This window comes from Lipophrys pholis (assembly GCF_963383615.2).
Source record: "Lipophrys pholis genome assembly, chromosome: 10".
Lineage (NCBI taxonomy): Eukaryota > Metazoa > Chordata > Actinopteri > Blenniiformes > Blenniidae > Lipophrys > Lipophrys pholis.
The window spans coordinates 22,492,037-22,514,151 of NC_137640.1; the positions used below are offsets into that span (position 1 = coordinate 22,492,037).

Here is a 22,115-nt window from a genome sequence, read left to right on the forward strand (position 1 = left end):
CATCCAAAGCCTAGTCAAAATGTGCAGCCATGCAGATACCTCCAATCTCATTAATTCAACCCCTCGGCTACACTGCAACGCTTGCTCTCTCTCTCTCTCTCTCTCTCTCTCTCTCTCTCTCTCTCTCTCTCTCTCTCTCTCTCTCTCTCTCTCCACTCCTTCCAAATGCAAACACTTCCTCTAAAAGGTTAATATAATCTGCCATTGCTGAGGTTAACTATCTATGCATGCACTTTGAGAAGTGATGTGTCGACACATCTTTGTTTTGCCTTTTTCCCTTAATTTATGTATATCTTAATATCCACCTAGCTATCCTTAAATACTTTGATAAAGCACTACACTGTCCCTTAATATATGGATCATCAACAAAAAGGTCTCATATCCTCGAATAGGCTTTTTTTATTTATTTTTTTTTATTTCCATGTATCCAGATTTTGCTTTGAGAAAAAGAAAGATCAAATTCAGAATTTGTGAAGCAAAATGTTGAACCTAGGGGGTCGTCTGTTGCAGAGAGAGTATCTCTGTAAACATCAGGACAACATAACTATGTCATTTTAAGCCTTTTATATAAATGTGCCCACTTGTTGCAGGCAGCAGTACTAAGTCTTAGTACTGCTGTAAGTCTTTTTAGAGGAGACGGTGACGTAGTAGATGTCAAAACATGGCAGTCATTCCTTTCCCAGCTTGGGCATGATTTTCACTTAACTTATCATGTCAGAGTAGAGTTATTGGAGGAGCCAGTACGCATGGGCAGTTGTTTGGAGTGATTAAGAAATGATTGGTATGTGACTTAGGCCCATGACATTCAGCATAACACCCTTTTCGAACGGTTGGGGATTGGCTTTACATGGGGCTTTTGATGACTCTGTGTGTGTGTGTGCGTGCGTGCGTGCGTGCGTGCGTGCGTGCGCGCGTGTGTGTTTCTCACTCGTGCTCAATAGCTCTTTGTGGAAGTGTGTAATAGTCTTTCTGTCCATCCGTGCGCTTCTGCATGTGTGTGCCCTTCTATCGTCACCCTCTTAGAGCCTCTCTCCCACACACACTCATTAAAATGTCATCCTAAGCAGGGCCGTCTATTCTATGTGTGGAATGCAGTAGACAGGGAGGGAGCATGGGAGGAGCTGTATAGAGTTTCTGAAGAAAATAGACAAGAGGTGAGGATTCGAGGGATAATAGTTTTCTCAGTATGTGTCTTGTGTACTCTCATTTGATAAAGGTCTAATACTAAACAGCTTCAATGCAGTACACATGTGCAGCTTTTGTTGAGTAAAATGTGAACTTTGATTTGCAATTGATGTCACTAATTATTATTGGTAGCATAAGTCATAAGATTGTTGTTCACCCATAATGCAACTCATTAAGGATTGTAGTTTTCTGGCGATTGCATAGAGACTTTTATTTTATTGCGGCTGATTTCAAGCTCGGACGTTTATTCCTTCAAATCAGTACAAATTTTGCCACAAGCATACGCAGTGGAGAGCACTCTTGCCTCACAGCAAGAAGATCCTGGTTCAAGCACTGGCTGGGGGCCTTTCCGCGCGGAGTTTGCATGTTCTCCTCGTGTGGGTGTGTGTGTCTCCTCCGTGTACATGCCCCATGTGGGTCCTTGAACAAGATCATCACCCTCCATTAGCTCCCCTCCAATCTCCTCTCCCAACTGATATGTTAATTCGGTGAAAAAATTTCCCCAAGGGGACTACAAAAAAATATGACTCTTTCGAATTAAAAAAGAAAATATTTCCACAGGAAAGTTGTGCAATTCCTGATCATTATACAATTATTTGATTGACAAGCTCTCACTGAAGCAATGCCATTTGAAATGCTATCTCCCTGTACCAGAATGTAGTAGCTACTGTATATTGTGAATAACAAGGCAGTGCAGTACAGTTACTTCATGTTTATTCCTCTGACAGGGTATTGTAACATTTGTATTAAAAACCGGAATCACTGTGTATTTTTGATCAAGTCTTCCACAAAAGTTTTATAACTTAAAAAAAGACAAAGTGAGTTCTCAGAGGCATGGATAACTTCTTTATGCCAGTTAACAGATAGTGAAGACACTATTAACAAGTTCTGGGGGAAAAAAGGCACATTTAGCAAAGTCATTTCCACTCCAAACCATCTGCTCAGCAAAATGTCCCTTCTTAATCACAACAAGAAGAGTAAAGCAAATATTTTATTATAAAACGAGTAAATGAAAGACTGTGAAAAGTATGGACAGTTTATTGAAACACTGCAAAAAAAAAGCAAACAATTCAAAGCTTTAATGTTTCAAACAAACCACATATGTTATTGTCTAGGATCTTACCTTATAAATCATTTGTGATGGAAAAAAATAATAAGCAGAGAAACAGACTTCAGATTCTTTATTTGACATCACTAAACACACGACTGTAGTATTAACATAGGAATACTTAAAAAAAATAAAATTTAAATACAGCAACAATTACCCAAAGGCAGACATGGCTGCTGCAAACTTCACCCGGTCCTGTAGGCCATTATAACGAGGTTATTATTGGAGTTTGACATCAGAACGGCTGTCGGCTCCCACTTTGTTTTGCGTCTCTCTTTCCTCTCCCTCTAATTCCTCTTAAACTCTTCCATTTCCATGGTAAACAGACAGATGAATAATTTAATCACAATCGATTCGTTTGTTTCAGGCTCAAATGTCAGGGTGTCATTTGATCGCCCCTTACTCTACACCCCTCCTTTTCCCTACCATACATACATCCCCGCCTCCTCATTACTCCGCTGGCCCGAACAGCAGCCTTTCCTCCCGTTAGTTAGGAGGAGGATGCCACCGTGTCAAAGAAACGTGTTTATTGAGGGGATTGCTGTGTGGTCTTTGCACTGATCTGTCCGATACACATCGGGTGAACTGAGGGAATAAAGTAAAACAAGCAGCAACACAAAAACAAAAACAAAAAAAAATCCAGATTGATGATTGATGTTAAAATGAGAGGGCGTACACACAAGGATGAGGGCGGGAGACAGCAAGGGAAGTTTGTAAAAAACTAAAGAAAACAAGTGTTCGTCGAAGGAATTAAGGGAGGGCATTCAGAGAGCGGCAGAGAAGATTGAATGACAATATTTATTGTAAATAAGAAAAAATAAATAAAAAATACCCTCAGTGTAAACATGAAACAGAAATGCCCGAGGTGTACTTGCTGCATTACTGCATCAAACAAAACATCGTGTTCATGCAGAAAACCAAGCACATTACTGCCCGTGCCTGATTAAAGTATGAATAAAATATAATCCATTTGAAATATTGCATGATTGTTGCTTTGTGGGGAAAGAGTCTCTGCTGTTTACATCCACTTCTCTAGCAAGTGTGCGCCTACTTTTCAATTTGTTTTTGAGTTAATTATTATTCATTAACATGCCAGAAAAGCACATAGAAACAACAGACCATGGCATAGAAACTTTGGAATAGGTGTTCTATTTTATTTCCTCATTACATATAAGGGATAAGCACTCAATTATTATAATTTTTTGATTGATTTATTAATTTTTTTTCCAAAGTGTATTCTAATTTCAAGTGTCGTCCCACAGTTGCAGCCTGTCGGTTTGGTCAGTCATCTTGAACCCTGCTGTTGCATGGCTGCTTTCTTGGCAGATGATCAACACCTCTGTGTCAGTGGACAAGTGTGAACCGTCAGTGAAAATGTGAATTACATCACCTGTGTGTATGAACTCTTCAGGAAACCAACCAAACCCACTCATTAAAAGTGGCGATGGCAAGACGAGGTTCTAACTTTATGTTCAGATATCAAATTACTACAGTTGTAAGGTGTGTTTTTTGCAAGTGGGGATGGGGGGAAGAAAGGGGTAGCTGGCACAGGCCCGCATGCAACCGGGATGTTGCTGTAGCTGCTTTGGGTTCATTCATGAGTTGACCCGGCTACGAGTTATCCTGCAATGCCCAGGTGACTGAGGCAACCTCATGGGACCTTGTTAGTAACAAACACACACAGGTTTGCTATATGCTCGGTCTACACCTACATTTCTGGGGCTAATTTTCCGAAAGAAACACTCTGTTGTACAACTCTAAAAATAAAATATGTGTTATCTTTCACACACGGTGGGTTCCAGTCAGAGGCCCTTTTGGTATGCAGTTATGTGAAGAAGTCAGCTTTTTAATTGAATTTAGACCAGATAAATAGAACTCATCCAAAAAATGTTCTTTTTTTATGTACTTAAATTTCTTGCTCTATTTAAAAAAAAAAATCAATAGTAGTGTAATATGACTCATACTCCAGAGAATCAAAGCATCAATTATTTTCATCCATCAGTCTCTCATCCATATATTTTATATTTAATACATTACTTGTATGACAACTTTTTTTTTTGTTTTAACACAAACCTGTTTTGAGGTAGACAAAAAAAAACATGTGTTACCAAGCTGGGCCTAAACACACACAAGCTTGCTATGGGCCTGGGAGGGTTCCTCTTGTTGACTCTCCATCCTCTCATTTTGTTTTATTGTCTCTAATTTACCTTAGAGGCTTTCCTGCCATCGTGCCAGCAAACACTGGGCTGAAATATCGGATGAAAGAGCACTAGAATACTGATTCAGTTTATAGTACCAGTTAAGCTTGTGTGTGTGTGTGTGGGGGGGGGGGGTGTTCAGGAGTGAATACACACATTGTGCATGTGCTGGAATTCATCCTCGTGGATGGTCATTGTAAAAACCCATGTTAATGCACACTTATACACACATGCACGCACATGCATGCTCAAATCCAGACAACATACACTCGTACACACACCGAGATGGGACGGGTCGACCAGATGGAGCAGCCTGTTTCTTGCTGAGCGAGCCTGACGACAGCTGAACAGCTTGAGGTGTACCGGAGTGGCAGGCCACAAGCACACACCGACACCGACACAGTCACATAACATACACACACACACACATATTATATGGACAAATGCGACGAACACATGCACTCATGTGTCACTCTGACATGAAGTTGCCCACACGTGGACGGCGATGCTCGCTAAAAAGCACTCACTTTGACAATAAGAGAAAAACACACTGAAGTGAATAATATACACACTTTAAATCCCATCCCATCAGACCAGACTTTTAATAAGCGACAATCGATATAAAATCAAATATTATTTGCTTGCTCTTTCTCTTGGCCTGTGCGGAAAAGCATTCCCTCCCACTTCAAGCATCCACCTCTTAATTTTCACCACTTCTCCCTCTTCTTCCTCACTCTCTACCTTCGTTTCTCCCTCTGCTACGAATCGTGACTCTCCAGTCAGCCTTCTCCCTTAGCTGTGATTAGGGGCTTTGGATTCCAGCCTGCATGCATTTCAAGGCCCAGAGCCTTTGGAAAAACCAGCCGTCTTTTTCAATCCAATAAAGAAAGGCGAGTGAGGTTGATCCAAATATGCGAAGCGAGCAAGCGAACGAGTTGTACACAACTCTTATGGTGAATAACCTAAACAAAAAGACATAGAAAAAGCAAGGAGAAAAAAAAAGGGTCTCCTGGTTGAATGCAAGCCAACACTCAGCTCGGTGCCAAGAAGATGAGCAGCTTGGTAGTACAGCAGCCTGGCTAGGATGGCATTTGGTTTTTTTTAATGCACTTTCACATTTTCAGTTTATTATATTACTCTTATTAAAAGACAAATCGCTGTGATGTCTGTGTTGTTGAAGCTTCCGAATTTCAGCCCATTATATTTTCTACTTACGCTTCACTGATGTTTGGATTTTGTGTTGCTGACAAGTCCTCAGACTCATGTTGTCATTATGTTGCAAGGCTTTCATTGTATACTGCAACAGCCTCTGAGGGCATGTTTTCATTCCACCTTTCGCATCACCCCGAATGAACCGATTTCACTATGTTGCGACCTTTTCAAAAGGAGTAGAGATTGCATTAACCAACTTTACAGTTATTTATATTTTTTGGCAATCTTGTTTTGAAAGACGAAACGAGTGTGAAAATAATGTCTCCCTCAGCATCCACTTACATGCCAAGCAAAAATAATTAGGCTTGCAGTAGTGAACAGGCCCTGGATTACCCAAGTGAGCGAAACACACATCAATGACATGATATTCATTTTATGTTACTTTCACCTTTTATATTATTGTCCTTGGCTTCTTCAGTACTTATACTAATACAAAAATGTAGTATTGAAGCTATCAATGAATCCATTCAACAATCCACAAGTCTTCCTCTGGGATTACTTTGTGAAAGTTCTGAAGGTACAAGCCATAATAGTATAACTCTTACCGTACCAATTTGACGAATACTACTGAGACTGAAGTGGCAACTGCTTGGCAAAGATGCACCCTGGAAACTGGCCATTGTATGTTCTCAATGACATCAAAACAATGGAAGAAATCAAATTTTGCCATTTCTTAGGAACTCGCTGTGACTTGGCAACTACAGGTCTTTGTTTACCAAGAGCTTTTCCGGGGGTGAACATTATGAGAATGCAGGCTGGGGGAATCTTGGTCTAAACAGAATGAGGCCATTTTAGTCTTGTAAACATAATATAGTTGAGAGATGTGGCCAAAGGGTTAAAGATGTCACAGACAAAACACTGTGAAACATGTCCAGAACAATACTCGTCTGTCTTTGAGGATTGACTTCTGGCAGAGACCACAGTAAAGCTATATAAAAGTCACAGTGAGACTTAAGTCAATTACATTAGAAATCGTCATCACTTCCTATTCATTTCAACGTTTGTTGGATGCCTCTGACCATAGTAGTGATAAGCAGTGAAGCTGCAAAGGTTTCTGGTTAAATCCTGAGACAGGAAAGTCTGACTGTGCTGTAAGCTTTAACTACAGCAGGAATTATAGTTCTCACTCTCACTGCCAAAGTGCTCTTGGGCTCAATGCTCAATAGCTAAACTTTCTTGCATGAGGCACTGATGCTGCAGTCTGAGCTCCCTCAAGATTTTCCTGTCTTATTGTCTCCCATACAGGCTGTATCTCTGGGTATACATTGCTCTCTACATGGCTTAGACTGGCAGTGCCTCCACTCCCTTGTCTGCGGTCAATATAATGTGTTTGTCTGTTTTGAGCGAACCCCCATCACAGACTCCAGCACCACCCACATGCCTCCCATGGCTATGTCATCCATCCGTCAGGCTCATATACTCTGCTCAGGGCTTTTGTTTGTGACTGTGTTTTAAGGAGCAGTGGTGTGTCCTGCCACTGTCACTCCTCATAAATGTAGACGAGTGCATGCTTTACATGGACACCTCTGAAGGTATGTGATTTGTTGGTGAGCGCATCACATTCTTTACGTTATATCGGCAAAGTAGAGCCGTCTCTCATTTTTCTTTTCCTCCCAGGCTTTGCCTTACTTTCCCAACTCCATGCAGTGCGACACGCAGCACAACAAGACGCAGCATGGGTGTGTGAAATGACAAACAAGCAGAGAAAATAAAAGACAGTGAGAGAGAGAAAGGGGTCTTGTTTATGCATTATTTGCAGGACTTAAAAGCCCCCCACCCACTCTGCCGCCACTTAAAATCAGCGTGGGTACTGCAGGCGGGAAAACAAACAAACCTGGCAACCCCCACCCACCTTATTTCAACTGGGGTGTCTCTGTTTTGAATAATGCTGAATAAATTTACCTTAGTGTTTCGTGGTCTCCCTAAAAATATACTTTTTATGCCTGCCATAGCATTGGTCTGAGTCATAGACACACGTAAGGTGTAGAAAGAAAAAAAAAGTCCACTTCACACACAAGGACAGAGTTAAATCAGGCAGAGATGGATGACTAGCTAACAGTGCCCTGCTGAGAAGGAATGTGTGATGTAAGAAAAGAAAAAGGGGGATTTAAAGAGGTTTACCAGCTGTGTGACCTACCACCTTTGACCCCATCACCTTACTCAGTTTCCATTACTGCCTGCACTCTGAAATGTATTCTCAAGTCAATGACACACAATGTGATGGGGCTCAGTGAAGCTCAACCCACGTGTCAACATTTGTATGAATCTTCTTAAATACATTTTTTTTTGGTGGGCAGCTTTTGTTTTGAGACTTGAATGTGTCTTCTCCTGCATGCGCTTCATATCACTACCTGTCATTTGAAGAGTATTTAAACGCCCCACATCACACATAGGTTGGTTTGTGTCCCACATGGACGGTAAGGCAAATATCACTCCTAATGGGCTAAAGAGATAGTGGTGGTACGTGTCCGATGTTGGTGGAAAGGGTCAGACGGTGGACAGCCACTCCAATGAGTGATGACGGCTGAATTTTTTTGACACAGTGCAGCGGATGTGTGAATGTGCAAGGAAGCGAGTCAGTATATATGCCCCCATGACTGAGGAGCAACACGTTGTCTCTAAATGGGCCAGTACTTATGTACTGTATCTGTGCGCTCGTGAGCAAATTTCTGGGAAGCTCCATTGTGTTATCGTCATGGCCCTTTTAATGGCTTTTGCCCACGTGCGTGCCTGTCATCCACAATAACCCACTGTCTGCCTGACAAACAAGTCCTTTATTCCAGTGGGTGGGAGGAAAGTAAGATCAGTTCACAGCACTGGCTCTGTGTTTTCAAGACGTTATTGTGGAGAAGCACATTAATATGGATCATGCCACATTACTGCCTCCCACTGTATCCCCATCTCTCCTCGACGGCATTGGCAGAACGCAAGTCACATAAAGCGGCTTGTACCTCAATATTTATAGAAGACACAGATGTTTAAGTGAAACCCATAGTTGGATTTCCACAGACAAAAAAGGAAAGTTTATCTTATAAACACTACGGAACCTTGAATGAGATGATCTTTTCCTTTAAGCCTTAAATAATATCCTTTACTTGTTCGTCTGTTTACTTTTCCCCCGTTACTTTTCCCGTTGTTGACCACATGTTGAAAAGTGGAACTTGCCGTTTTGATGGGTCTGAGTGTCGCATTTGCTGCTGTCTGTTCCTCAAATCTTTTTTAAGTGGCTATAAAAAACAGTTGTCTTTCCCAGGCTCTAGCAGGAGTGTTGGTGGTGGGACTGTGATGGGTGTACTGACAGGCAGAAAGACAGAGTGCGGGTCAACTTCACCATCTGTCTCTGCTCTTTACAACGGCGCATGATTGACAAGGATACAGATGCTCCCCCAACCACCAACCACGAGCCCAAATAGGATCCACATTGACAAATAAACATGGTGTTGCACAATGCAGATTCCTCTGGTTGCATGTTTGGCTCCTCCCTTATACACTGAACTGTACAATCAGAGGCAAACTGAAGCAAAATGAAATCACGGCAGTTTATTTTTGTTTTTAATGTTGTTGCAGACCCAACTCACTACTAATTAACATATAGGAAATAGACAACCGTCTTTAATTTGTCACATTTTTGGAAAAAGAGTGTCCCGTTGGTTGTTTTGTGTTTCTTTGCTGCAGCTCTCTTTGGCTTGATGACGGTGGTTATGTGACATCTGCTGGACCATCAATTGCTTTCAAATTCAGAACTCTATTGTAGATAATAGCATACATATTCACAAACTAAAAGGCACCTCTTCTCAATCATGTAAGAAAAAAAGTTCCATCTTTATTCAAGATACAGCTTGCTCGTGTGCTTTAAGCCCACTTTAACAACATTTTCAATTAATTCCCCCACAAAACTGAGTCTGCAAAAGATGGCCACACTGGATGATGATGAATATTTAATTTTTTTTTTGTTATCAACAGAAGTTAATAAGGTTTGCCCTGTGTATTATTTCAGTGCATCTTTCGATATCTGTGTGAATGAATATGCTAATGTGTCTTTCTCACTCTTGAGACATACAAAATGAACTAAAAACCAGGACAAAAAGAGCCCTAGATTTCAACTCTAAAAGAGCAGCTTCACGACAATGGAGGACATAGTTGCATATTATTTCTTAACTGAATGATTATTATCAAAGCAGGTGAGAGTCACATTTTGAGTTGAACAAGCACACAATACATCTAGTTTATTGCAGGGGGAGGCTGCTAACAGATAGTGTTTCTTGCTTCTTTATAAATGATATGTACAATTAAACATTTTCCATGATAATATGAATCAGTCGATTCGTTTTTTTCTTTTTCTTTTTCTTTTTTGCATAAGCTGGGTTTGATTTCTGGCATGCATCACTACATCCTGACTTACATCATATTAAGGTAAAAAATAATGCACTGGAAACTGCCATTTTGCCCTGGGTGGCTTGATGAAATATTCGGCCATGTTCCATCTGTAGTACATTATATTTAAACCACATACAACTAGATATTACGTTCATATCTTTTTAAGTATGTTTACATTAAGCAAGACTATGTCAATACACGGTATACGGATTCATTGCATATGTAAAATGTGAGAGCCATTAAATAGAAAATAGGGTTTTTTATGAACACAATATGAAAATGTGTTTTGCTGAGCAAATTGTGTCTTCATCCTTTCAATCATTGCTGGTGTAATCAGTGAAAGAGTGAAAAATATGACAGTAGTTTTTTAATGTAACTTTCATAGCAAATACAAAATAGAGATCCGGTACGGTTCAACTCTTGGATTTTATCAGCAGGCCAGCAGCCATTTTTGCTGTGTAGGTGCCACAGTTTTTCACATTGTATATATCTCACTTGGAAATTAAAAACTTCTCAAACCACAAAACAAATGTTACACAGTGAGCACTGCCAATTGCAACGAGGAGTTTGAGAGATATTTCTTAAAACGCCGTCGTCTGCCAGGCTTTTCCTCCTCTGCCTCCTACTTCATCACTTATAATAATCTCATCCCATCCCCCAACCACATCTCATTTCCAGAATGAATATGAAGCATTGCATTCTCTAGCTGTCCTCGCTATGCTTCAAAAACTTCTCTTCCCTTCCTGTGCCAGTATTGAAAGGGCATTCAAGCCGCTGGCCAGTTGGTATGATGCTTGTCTGATTCTGAAAACTGGCCAAAAAATGATGTCACCCTCCATCCCTCTGTTCTCCAGGCCTCCCTCTCAACCGCCAACGTCTCTCCAAAACAACTACCCCTTTATGTGAAAAAAAGGCCCAACTTTCATGTCACCCTGTAATGTGCCTCGTTTTCAAATGCCACTTTGTATTTAATATTTAGCGGTTTTCCCATTTTTCCAAACCGTTCCGACCCAATATGTTGCCTATCACAGTCAGTGCCACCTGCCTGTGCTCACCAGTGCAAACTTTGGCTTATATTGTCAGTGGCAGCAGACCAGGAGGGGCAGAAAACACCAGGAGTATGTATGAATGTGGTCTTCCAACAAAGAGTGTCAAGGTCACACAGGTGACGGCTCGTGTGTCCACATCAGTGGCAAACAAAATGGCTGTGCAATAAAGTCTGCATTTAGGTGGTCAGCTTGGTACCGAAACCTCCCAGCTGCCAATCCGTTAGTCTCTGCTGCACAGCCCTGGTGCTGTTGCCGCTGTGTACTCAGCCTCAACAGAGGTGGATTTCCGCTAAAACCTTCACAGCTCAGGGTGTTTATTGGGAGGACAGTGCTGTCTCATAATGTTTCGAGTAAACCCATTTCCTCTCAATCGAACGTGGAGCAGCAACAGGAGAAAAACAAGTGGTTGAAGATGGCCTCCTGGTAATTTGGTCTCAATTTTTTGGTTCTTTTTTTTTTTTTAAACTTCTTGTTCCGTTTGGTAGTAGTAAGACGCAACAGTCTAATACTTTCTTTCTCGAATTGGTGTGAATACAGCCCTAGCCATCATTTGCACATTTGCAAAAAAAAAAAAGGAAACTCAAAAGCACTAATGGTTCTGACCTTTTAAAATGAACAATTGTGTTCAAAGGTAGACTTATTGAAAGTGACTGGTGAATCTTTATATTTTTAAGACTTCATTCCACAAAACAACTTACAAGTTCAAATAAAAACAAACAAACACGCAAACAAAAAACTTACGGTTATTTTAAAGACTATACTACAGCATCATCTCTTTTATACGACTACCTGGAGCTCAAGAGACTCAGAAGATCCCAAAGAAAGGTTATGCTGCTCCCCGGGGGATACCAGATGGCCAGCGTAAGTTGTCTCTGAGGTGTCAACAGCATTTTGGGGTCTTTGGAGGCTTGGACAGTTAAGGGCAAAGGCTCATGGGAAAGCTAGTCTTAAGGAGAGGTTGCCAGGGGAGGTTGTTCTGCAATCGCCTAATGAGGTCAAGGCAGTGCAGTTCACGATGCAGACAACCTTCACTTTTGTCAAAACACAATTCTCATGCACTACTATGACAGGGAAATGTGATGCATACGTCACAGATTGCTGCAGATTTGTGGTTTACATGGGCATGTCCAATTATGGACATTTCGAGGAGGAGGCTTTGCAAGGTACCAGTGCAATACACAGTACGTGGCGCTTGTCCTGGAACACTGTGATGTCTAAAGAGCTGAATATTTAAGACCAAGGAACAAGGTTGGACACTTCTGGTTCTTCAAGGGCCACAGTCCTGCCTCGTTTCAAAGTGTCTCTGCTTCATTACTCCCGGAACTAATGAGCGGCTCATTATCAGGCTCTCTGCAGAGCTTCGAGATGATGCATATATTAAATATCGTGTGTTGGCACGAAAATACATTAAAAACATGCAGGACTGTGCCTGCTCAGGAGCAGTTGTGCCTACCTCAATCTTAGAGGTACCTTAGCATATGCATTTCTGCATGGGTGTTTCCTTTGCTCTGGTTCTGACTTTTGTACAAATATATTGAACATTCAGTGCCACATGAATAATGCCTTCACTCCTTTCACCCCACCTTCTTACTTGTTGACATTACCGTTGCATGTTTTTGAGAGAAGAAGGGTACCATTTCGATATCACGAACTGCATCGCATATGTTTCCCCTGTTTAAGCGACTCCCCAAACACTGCAGCTTTTCCACACATGGTTAATGACAGGTGCATCTGATATTAAATTCTGTAGCCACAGATCGCTTAAGACCAAGCGGATAGCATTGGATGAGTGAAGCTGGTAGGTAGACACACACTTGGCCATTTACATAATAGTCCTGCAGTTCCATGCAAATTCATGTGATTCCCCACCAAACATCTGCAATGCAAGCATAGTTTAGTATGCATGAGTTCAAGGGGGGAAGGGAAGGAGAGAAGAAATGAGGAAGAGGAGGGGCAGTAGTGACAAAAATAAAACAAAGATAGAAGATCGGAAGGATGACTGGTCTGATCAGGGGGATATTTATTAAGACAAACACACCCTTCTATACACACACCAATCTCATTATTCTTAGAAACCCAAACATGCCGATACCTCAAAAGGTGAAGGGCGACGAGTATATTTAGTTTGTGCCATTCCCTACCATTGGAAAAATGCAGTCAGAATTATTAATTCTGCCACATGTTTCATATACGTCTAGCTTTCACAAAGATATACTGTACATGTACTCAAAGACACACAATAAAATATATTAAATGGATGGGTATGCATGAGCTTACATCGAATTTTGTCACAAATGCACACATAAATGTGCAAATAACAAAGGAATATCAAGGCACCTGCTCTCGTACGTATACATATGTAAATACAAACTAACATAAATGTGACATACAATGCAGGCATATACAGGATTCTAAGCATACAAAAATGCACATATGCACCCTGCATGAATGAATATATGTTAGAAAATGCAGAGACTGCATACTTTATACATACAACACATAGGCTTACACGTTCCCTCCTCACAACATACACTCCCATAGAGTGTGTTGGTCCCATAAACTGAACGGACCGATGTCAGGTATGGTATGAATCAATGAACGGCAGTAAACTGGTTGAGGTAAAAGCCTGCAACACGGCGCTGACGCATAAAAACCTCATCTAAGTTGAAAGCCTGCAGAGGGAGAGACAGAAGCTGAAGGCCGAACATAAACAGCATATAGCAAAGTTTAGAGAGAGCTATGAACCCCCCCCCCCCCCCACACCCACCCACTCCACACACACACACACACACACACACACACACACACACACACACACACACACACACACACACACACACACACATCATCCTACCAGAGACAGCACAGCGTCAGCGACTCAGGCTTTTGGATTTCATGCATTGGATAGATATGACATTTTACGGATGCTGGTAATAATGTCTAAAAGAAGCCTTTTCTCCTGCTGTCGTGGATTTTATCATGTACCGCTCTTCCACTGCATTTTTAACACAACTGTAGTTCACATCACTCTTCTCGTTAGCGGTTGGCTCAGTCCATTTGCTTTGATTTAATTTGTTGCATTACTGTTTGGATATATTAAAAAAAAGAAAGAAAGAAATCTGTGTTTGGGTATGTTCCGTAATCTAATAGTGTAGTTTTTTTGTTGTTGTTTTTTTGCCGTTCGCCACATGTGAGTAAAATTTTTTCCATCACAGATTATTGCCTTTATAGCAATCCTTTATGGAATTAAAGATGCAATATAGGAACTTGCAGGAGCATGAGATGTTCACTGTCTAAAGCAGCAGGTCACACTTGTGGTAAGCCATCATGGCCCGGAATTTCTACAAGCCAAGAAGACATCTTCAGCTTCCTTGATGTGTAAAAATAATGTGAATGAATATTGAGTGATATTGAGCTTCCATCAATTACTATCTTTGTTCATAAGTTACTGGGAAGTATTAACGATCTCACTCCCGGTGGGAAATATGCATCCGAACACAATTAAACTGGGGGCAATAATGTGGCACTGTTGTTCACGGTCATGTTGCTTGTTTACTACATTCATTACTACATTCGTATGAATGCTATTATTGGACTTCCCCTAGTCCCCTGTCCCCTAAACTACTTCCCAGCTGCATGAATGCACCAGTGTTGCATTCAGACTTGAATGGAACTGGAATCAAACAGCTCCACAGTTAGTTTGGAAATGTGAACACACCCTAAGAAACTTGTTTTAGTTTGTTCAGATGCAGGCAGCTTATTGCAGTAGTGTTTTTGTTTTATCCCTCTATTTTTTAATATTTTAATAGTTTTCATTGATTTTATGATGCACATATGGGTTGACACTTTTTAATCTCATTGTACTGTTGACAATGACAATACAGTTTCTATTCTATTCTATTCTATTCTGTTCTATTCTATTCTATTCTATTCTGGGTTTTCATGACCTTTACAATAATGGATGGTGAGCTACCAGCCTCCCAGTGCTTTAGATATCTGCCTGCGTGCTGTAGTTGGTTGTACAATGGTTTGAAAATGCTAAATAATGTAATGCTTTAGGTTTGTGTGTATGTTACTAAAACGTGAAGGAGGCCCTTCCAGTCACTGCAAGTCTCCCAGAGCCACAACATTTAAACACACACACGCACGTGCACGGACGCACCCACGTACACGCACACAGTAGAACTCAGACACAATAGTCAAGAAATTCACTTTTTCACAAAGCCTAAGGCAGCAAAGAACTCCTTTTTTTGGACTCCACAAACATTGAAAATATTATTCTTTTTGAAAGTGTCGACATCAAACACTCAGTTTTGATCATCAAGCCCAACCAAACTGTGGTCTTTTTAACTGTGTGGGTGAAGGGAGCTAACTGTTCATATCATGAAAGGGATTATTAATGTGGTCCCTCAGGTGATAAGTTTTTTTTTTTTTTCTCTGTGTAAGCAACTTCACTACTTCTCATTGTCTGTGTATGTTTATAGCAGTAATGTGTTTGTTGGGGAGGGTTGCTTACACGGAGATGGGAGTCATTGGAGGCATGATTTCTTATTGAGAAATGCATGCACCCTCATTTACTCTGTATGATTTTCGCCGCGCGGTTAAATTTTTTTTGTGGCCCATTGCTATGAGTGTGAGTGTGCATCTATGTGTGCACCCATTTTATTTTGATCATGTGGTCCTGTTCTCATTTCATGCTCATGGTGCAAATTCTGAGCCCTCCGTCCCTTCAGTGCCTTCCTCAATCTCAGTAATCAGATGCATTAGTATCAATATTGCATGGGGAAACGAGCTGAATTTAAAGCTTGACCATGTCAACGTGAGAGTCCCTGATAGCCAGTGACTGCCACCACTCAGTGGAAATTGTGCTGCCATTTTGGCAGTAATTACTCAAGCCTGGCACTGGGTTAATATCTAGAGTGATAGGCAGTTTTCACAGGGGATAAAAGTTCTTGCTTCAAAATATATTCATTGCCCATTAGAGGGAATAGGCTCCAGTTTAATGAATAGACTTTGTCACTGCAAAGTTCCTGATTTTAATAAAAAAAATAGCATTACCTAATTTTTTTAAAATTGGTTCTAAGAGGTAGATTGGGGAGTTTGGTGTTACTGTTGTGTAATACATGTCCATAACACAACAAATGCTGAACACTAATCACAATCAGTATATATTTCGACCTTATAAATGTTACATGAGGCTGCAGGTAAGACTGAGCTTGTTTTGCTCGGCCATCATACACTTTTGAACCGAGCAGTGCAGAGCCACGTGAGCGGGTATCTTTCCTTTTCCTCTTTCAATCACCTTCGCACGTTACAAAGTGTTACAAATTACCTCGATTTCCCCTCAGAAATGAGCAAGATGTTGTGGACGTCCAAGTCGCAGTCAAATCTGTAAAAGTTGATCATTAGCAGTTTCCTTCCAATCACGGCCTATAATAGGGAAGCAGCTGAGGGTTTATCAATCGATTGGCCCCTCAGCTAGCATCGCCAGAATACTAAATACTCCATCATTCCTCAGCCCATTTCTGGAAGGAGAGTGATGAAGGCTTTTAGCACAGGTTGACAGGTATTCCCATGGTGGTGCTAATAACTCCAGAAACATGATGCGCTTCCTATAACATGCATTTTTTTTTTACAGCGAAGGACTGTCTCGCGCCTCCAACAGTTAATGCATGTATGACACAGGTGTCCAATGCAACCAGGACACCAATTTATGTCTTATCGCCTCTCACTGATAACCAACCGTTATTGCACTCCATTCAGGAATTTATGTATTTGAATATTATTCGATTGAATTCGATTCCAGTGTGTGTGTGGGAGGTCATACTACTTTCTTTCTCAAAGAAACAAAAGGTTTTCTCTATCGTGCTTTAGACACATCTGTCTTTTCTATTTTACATTTCAGACAATCGAAGGTTGCATTAAGTGTTCGTGGACCATGTCCATTGTTAAACGGGGGTCCACACGTAGCCCCCGGTTATGTATAGTGAGACTGTTCTACAACAATGACTGTTGTTATTGTGTTTTGAAGTGTATATAGCCAACAGAGGTGGAGATAGAAAGCCATGCCTTAAGGGAAGGGCTATAAATCATAACCTGGGCATCTTGTGAGCAGAGATAGAGTAAGTCCCCCAGGCATGCGAGATTCCCTCTCACCTACACCAATGTTTACAGTCAGAACAATGGGGGTATCATTCAGTGGTCCCCCTAGACAATTTTATACTCCTCCATTCTCTTAATTTGAGCCTCTCGCTTCTTCTCGTTCTCACCAGTGACATCACCTCTCCTCCGAGCCAAGAAAAAGAAAGAAAGGGAAAGATACCAAGGACACACATGTTGGTCGTGTGTATCGTATTTTGATGAAAGAGGAGCAATGCCTCTGAAAAACACCCACTCTTCCTTGACATGGCCCAAACACAAAAGATCCATTGTTGGTCGTTTGCTTTTGTGCTTTTGAAAGTGCACCTGTGGCACGTGTTCTTGAATTTCTCTCTTTGAATTACATCTGCGTGTGTGTGTGTGTGTGTGTGTGTGTGTGTGTGTGTGTGTGTGTGTGTGTGTGTGTGTGTGTGTGTGTGTGTGTCTGATGAGATTTTGTGTTGTGTTTTGCCGTTTTCAGTGTGCTTTGTGGCTGCACGCTTTCTTCGTTGTCTTTTTGTGTGTGTGTGTGCTTGTTGAAAAGGAGTACTCGAGTGTTTTTGAAGGGTGGGGCTTGTTTATTTGCCTCATGTCTGAGGTGCCTGATCACTGCAATTAGCTGTGGTTTTTCACCTACAAGTCCTCAAAATAACGATGACCAAAAAATGGATACATTGTTTTTGTTTTTTTCTTTTTCAAATGTACCATTATGGTGTTAATCAAATTCAGGTAATGTAAATCAGTATCCTTCTGTTAGTCAACGTTGGCCCACCATTTGCACCCCATTAAAGGTGGTTTAGAGAATATTACGAAAATTTTTTTTATATGTGTTAACTATGTAAGCGAACCAGTATGCACTTCATGCAGATTTGCTCTCTTTTGAACCAAAAACACTGACCCTCTTTTCAGTTTGTTATCTTTATGTTCGTTAGCTTCATATTTAAATCTCTGATATCTTCAATGTGTACCAGTTGAAGAAAAACATCTACATTTTTTTCTCCATAATAGCTTATTTTGGTATGTTGCAAGAAAAAAAAGAATGCTTGTTTGCTCTGTCGACAATGAATTGCACACTCTATGTGTATACACAGTGTGTACCATTGTACCCTGTTAACCACCTAGTGGGCAGCAAATTAATCTCACTTCTACAGGATCTCCCTCACTTCCATAGACTTAGCTGAGTGGTAGCATCCCTGGGGCTCTGGGGAGTTTATTGTCCAGCACAAGGACAGATGCTGGCTGACACAGGATCTTGACCCTTTGCATTGCGGTCTGTGTCCTTTGACAGTGGACACTTTTGTGTTTTCTTGTTTGCTGCTTGATTGCTGAGATAGACAGCGTTTTCTGTTGTCCTTGAGAATCAAAACACGTCTCTTTACAGCTTGCTGGCTCACACGAGTGAAACAGCGTCTGCTGAACGCAATGCTTCTAAGAAAATGAGAGCCATCTCATTATATTCTTGTCACGAATCATTGTCACTTCTCCCTTTCTTTGTCTCTTCATTCATTCCTTTTTAATTAAAGAGCATGTATAACCACTTGATGGTGACTACGTGCCGCACCAGCCATATCAATTAGGGAGTGTGTGTGTGTGTGTGTGTGTGTGTGTGTGTGTGTGTGTGTGTGTGTGTGTGTGTGTGTGTGTGTGTGTGTGTGTTTGTGTGCGTGTGTGCGTGCGTGCGTGCGTGCGTGCGTGCGTGCGTGCGTGCGTGCGTGCAGGGTGTCATCCCAAGTTCTTGTGCGTAGCGTCAGGGATTAATGACAATTTGACTAAAACAAAGAAGCTATGCCTGGAATATCATTGGGTGGCTGGGTAATTACAAAGCAATGAATTAAGCAAATAATGACAAGATCAAGCGATTAAGAAAAGGGGGTAAAAAAAAAAAAAAGAAAGAAAACAGTGACAACCCTGCTAATTAATGGATGCAAAGAGATGCTACTTGCAAAGGTTACAGGTTTTGGGGGAGATGTGAGACTTCTACTTCCATTGGTGTCGCTGACACCTCATTATCCTCCTTCCATTTATGTGGCAGCTGCAGAGGATTGTGAAAAGTGCAGCAGAGTGTCAGAGTCTGTGTGTTTATTCGAAGTTCCATGTCGTGTTTACAATCACCTTCTAACTGCAAGAGACTCTGGATTAGAAAAAAACAACAACAACAAAAAAGAAAACATCCTTTCAAATGCTCAAAACTAAAATGCGTCGCTACTTTACAATTTCAGCAACTTGAGCAACTTTTAAATTGCAGTTTTCCAACAGAGACGTTGATTCCTAAGTTGTCATTTCCTACGTCAGTTATATAACATGTGTTACACCAAACCTCGGAATAAAGGTGTGAAATGTAACCTCACAACTAACATTAAATATGTTTTTTTCTGTGTCTTTTTGAAGAGTGCCAAGCCATCCTGTGTGAAGTCTGGGCTCCAGCTCTCTGGCCAGGTCAAAGATCAGACCCACCCTGCCCCTCCCTGCCCCACCTCCCTCACCAGAGCCAACATGGCCACCAGTGGAGCCCCTCATCTATCCTTGCCTCTTCTGCTGCCTGTGACCACTCTGCTGCTATCGCTGCTGCTCACTGGCTCCCACGCCTTATGTAAGTACCAAGACGTTGATCAGCTGTGCCGTACTGATATCTTCTCAGGTCTCCAACCTAATGCCCTTTCAAAGCTAATCGTACATATCTGATACACTCGTCGGTGATAGTGTTGCAGAAAGGTGGACGAATTAGCATAATTGGTGAATATTTCCGTCCTGAAGCCCTTCATAGAGATAAGTCTCCTGCTGGCTGCTTATCTTTCGGGCTCTTATATTATTATGTGTGGAAAATCACATGTGTATTTTACCAGGTAACTGTTGACGTGACATCTTGGAGAGGTTTGAAGTTTCTAGATAGCCTTTTCTTCTGCCTTTGCCAAAGGATTTAAGGTTTACGCCCCACTGTCTGCAACAACTTATTTTTTTTTTTTTATACATTGGCAGGCTTGCAGCAGCTCTGGTTCTCTCTATTTGTCCACATATTAGGCACACAGGCAAACTATTCAGCTGCTGATTGCTCAGGTTTTAGAATTACTCTAGTTACACTGATAAAACAGCCGGACAGATTAGTTGATTCAATCTAGAAAACGTGGCAGTAAGACGTTGTTTGTAGGCATCCCGCGTATTTGTAATTTTACATCTACGTATCATGTGTTTCAGATTTTTAGCAAATGTTTTCACGTGGGGCAAAGCCTTTGCTCAGTCATACCGGGACACGCGACTATCAGGAGAATGATCTCGGGACTTTTGAGTCATCGATGGCTTTTGGATATATTTTAGCTTGACGGAGACTTTTTTTTAAATCATTAACGTCTCAAGATATTTACCGTGTAGATATGCTATCTGTGTACAACATTGCCCTGTAAGACTTCCCGTGTTAAGCGAGACGGGAACGTCAGTCGTCTCTTATCCCACCCTGTCAACTCCTGCTTAAGATTTGTTCTGCACCATTTCCCCGTTAAGATGGGCTTAGAGCAGCATTAAGGAGACAAAGCAAAGAGGAGGCTCTGCAGAAAAATGGAACAGGAGTGATTGTGAGTTTGGCAGCCCCCCCCCCCCCCCCCCACACACACAGGTTTTCATTCTCCATAAATCCTGTGGGGGGGGGGGGGGGGGGGGGGGGGTACATGTGTCAGTAAGTATATCAAATAAACATATATGCAGTCAAATGGAAATACTTGCATCCATATTTCTGCATCTCACCTCTGTAGTGGGTCAGTGATAAGATAGGTCAGTCGACGTCGCATCCCACCTGCACTTTGTGCGACATGTAAACGATCCGTATTTGCCTCAGCGTGTTTTTGTTGACGTACTGCCTGGGTCTGGGGAGAGGCAGGGCCGTGACATTCTTTCATTTTGATTGGATCTGCTCTTGTGTAATTTGCTCGGTAAATTGCCCTTATCACCTTATTTATTCCGTGTATGTTTTGCTTCGTCTCTTGTTTTGACGTCAAGTGAGTTTAGTCTCTGTGGTCCATAATAGCAGGCCACTTCGTTTTCCTCTTGTCGCATCAGAGTTGCGAACAATTTGTTTCTGTGGTTCGTGTGTCTGGTGGCGCAATATGTGAAATAGCCCTCAGACAAATGTCAAATCAAATATCTTTGTTCTTGTCCTTCCTGATGTTTTTTTTTTTTTTTTCTCTGTTGCTGACAGCGAGTGGCACACTTCAGTTAGCGAAAGCAAATGTGTTGAAGTTCTCATCGTTAGCGTTGTCGCGCGCCGTGCGCAAGGACTCGATTCCTTTCCATTTCAGCTTCTGTTTGCTCACCCTGGTTTAAATAACATTCAGTGCAGTCTGCTTCATCTTTGATGGAGATTAGCTTTCCCTTTCTCCCTCCCTCCCTCCCATGCTCTCACAACAGTAGGGCTCACTCCCCATCTGTCAGTATCTGCCCGTCTTTGTCTGCTCCGCCGCCAGATATGATTGCTGTTTTTGTCAGCCTCCCTCACTCACTTTTATTGTCTCCTTCTTGTTTCCACCTTTTTTTCCACTTTTTCCCCCCCTCCTCCTTTTTCAACAACATGCACACGTCCCTGCTCCCTCTCCCTTCTCTCTCTCTCTCTCTCTGTCTTCCTATATCTCATTTCTTTTTCTTTTTGTTGTTTTTTTGCGGGGAGGTGCACAAAGCGTTGGCTCACCATTATTTTGGGAAGCATAGGCACACCAGTTGAACTCTCAACTTCCTTTGCTTCCTTAGGTTGGATTTTATTCCAGTTGTGAAGTTGTCCAATTATTACTACTCCCACTTTGTGGGCTAAAACGATGACACCGTTCCACAGAAGAGCCCGTCTGAAAGCATGATGTCATCCTTTTC

At 41.6% G+C, this 22,115-nt stretch overlaps 1 protein-coding gene across 1 annotated transcript in view; it reads left to right on the top strand.

The window, feature by feature from the left end:
- Positions 1-22,115, top strand: part of ptprsa (protein tyrosine phosphatase receptor type Sa) — a 170,884-nt gene that overhangs the window by 20,130 nt on the left and 128,639 nt on the right. The window contains exon 2 of the mRNA XM_080474263.1: positions 19,656-19,857. Coding sequence (XP_080330389.1) covers positions 19,761-19,857 — 97 coding nt within the window. The 5' untranslated portion in view covers positions 19,656-19,760. The remainder of the gene's footprint in view (positions 1-19,655; positions 19,858-22,115) is intronic.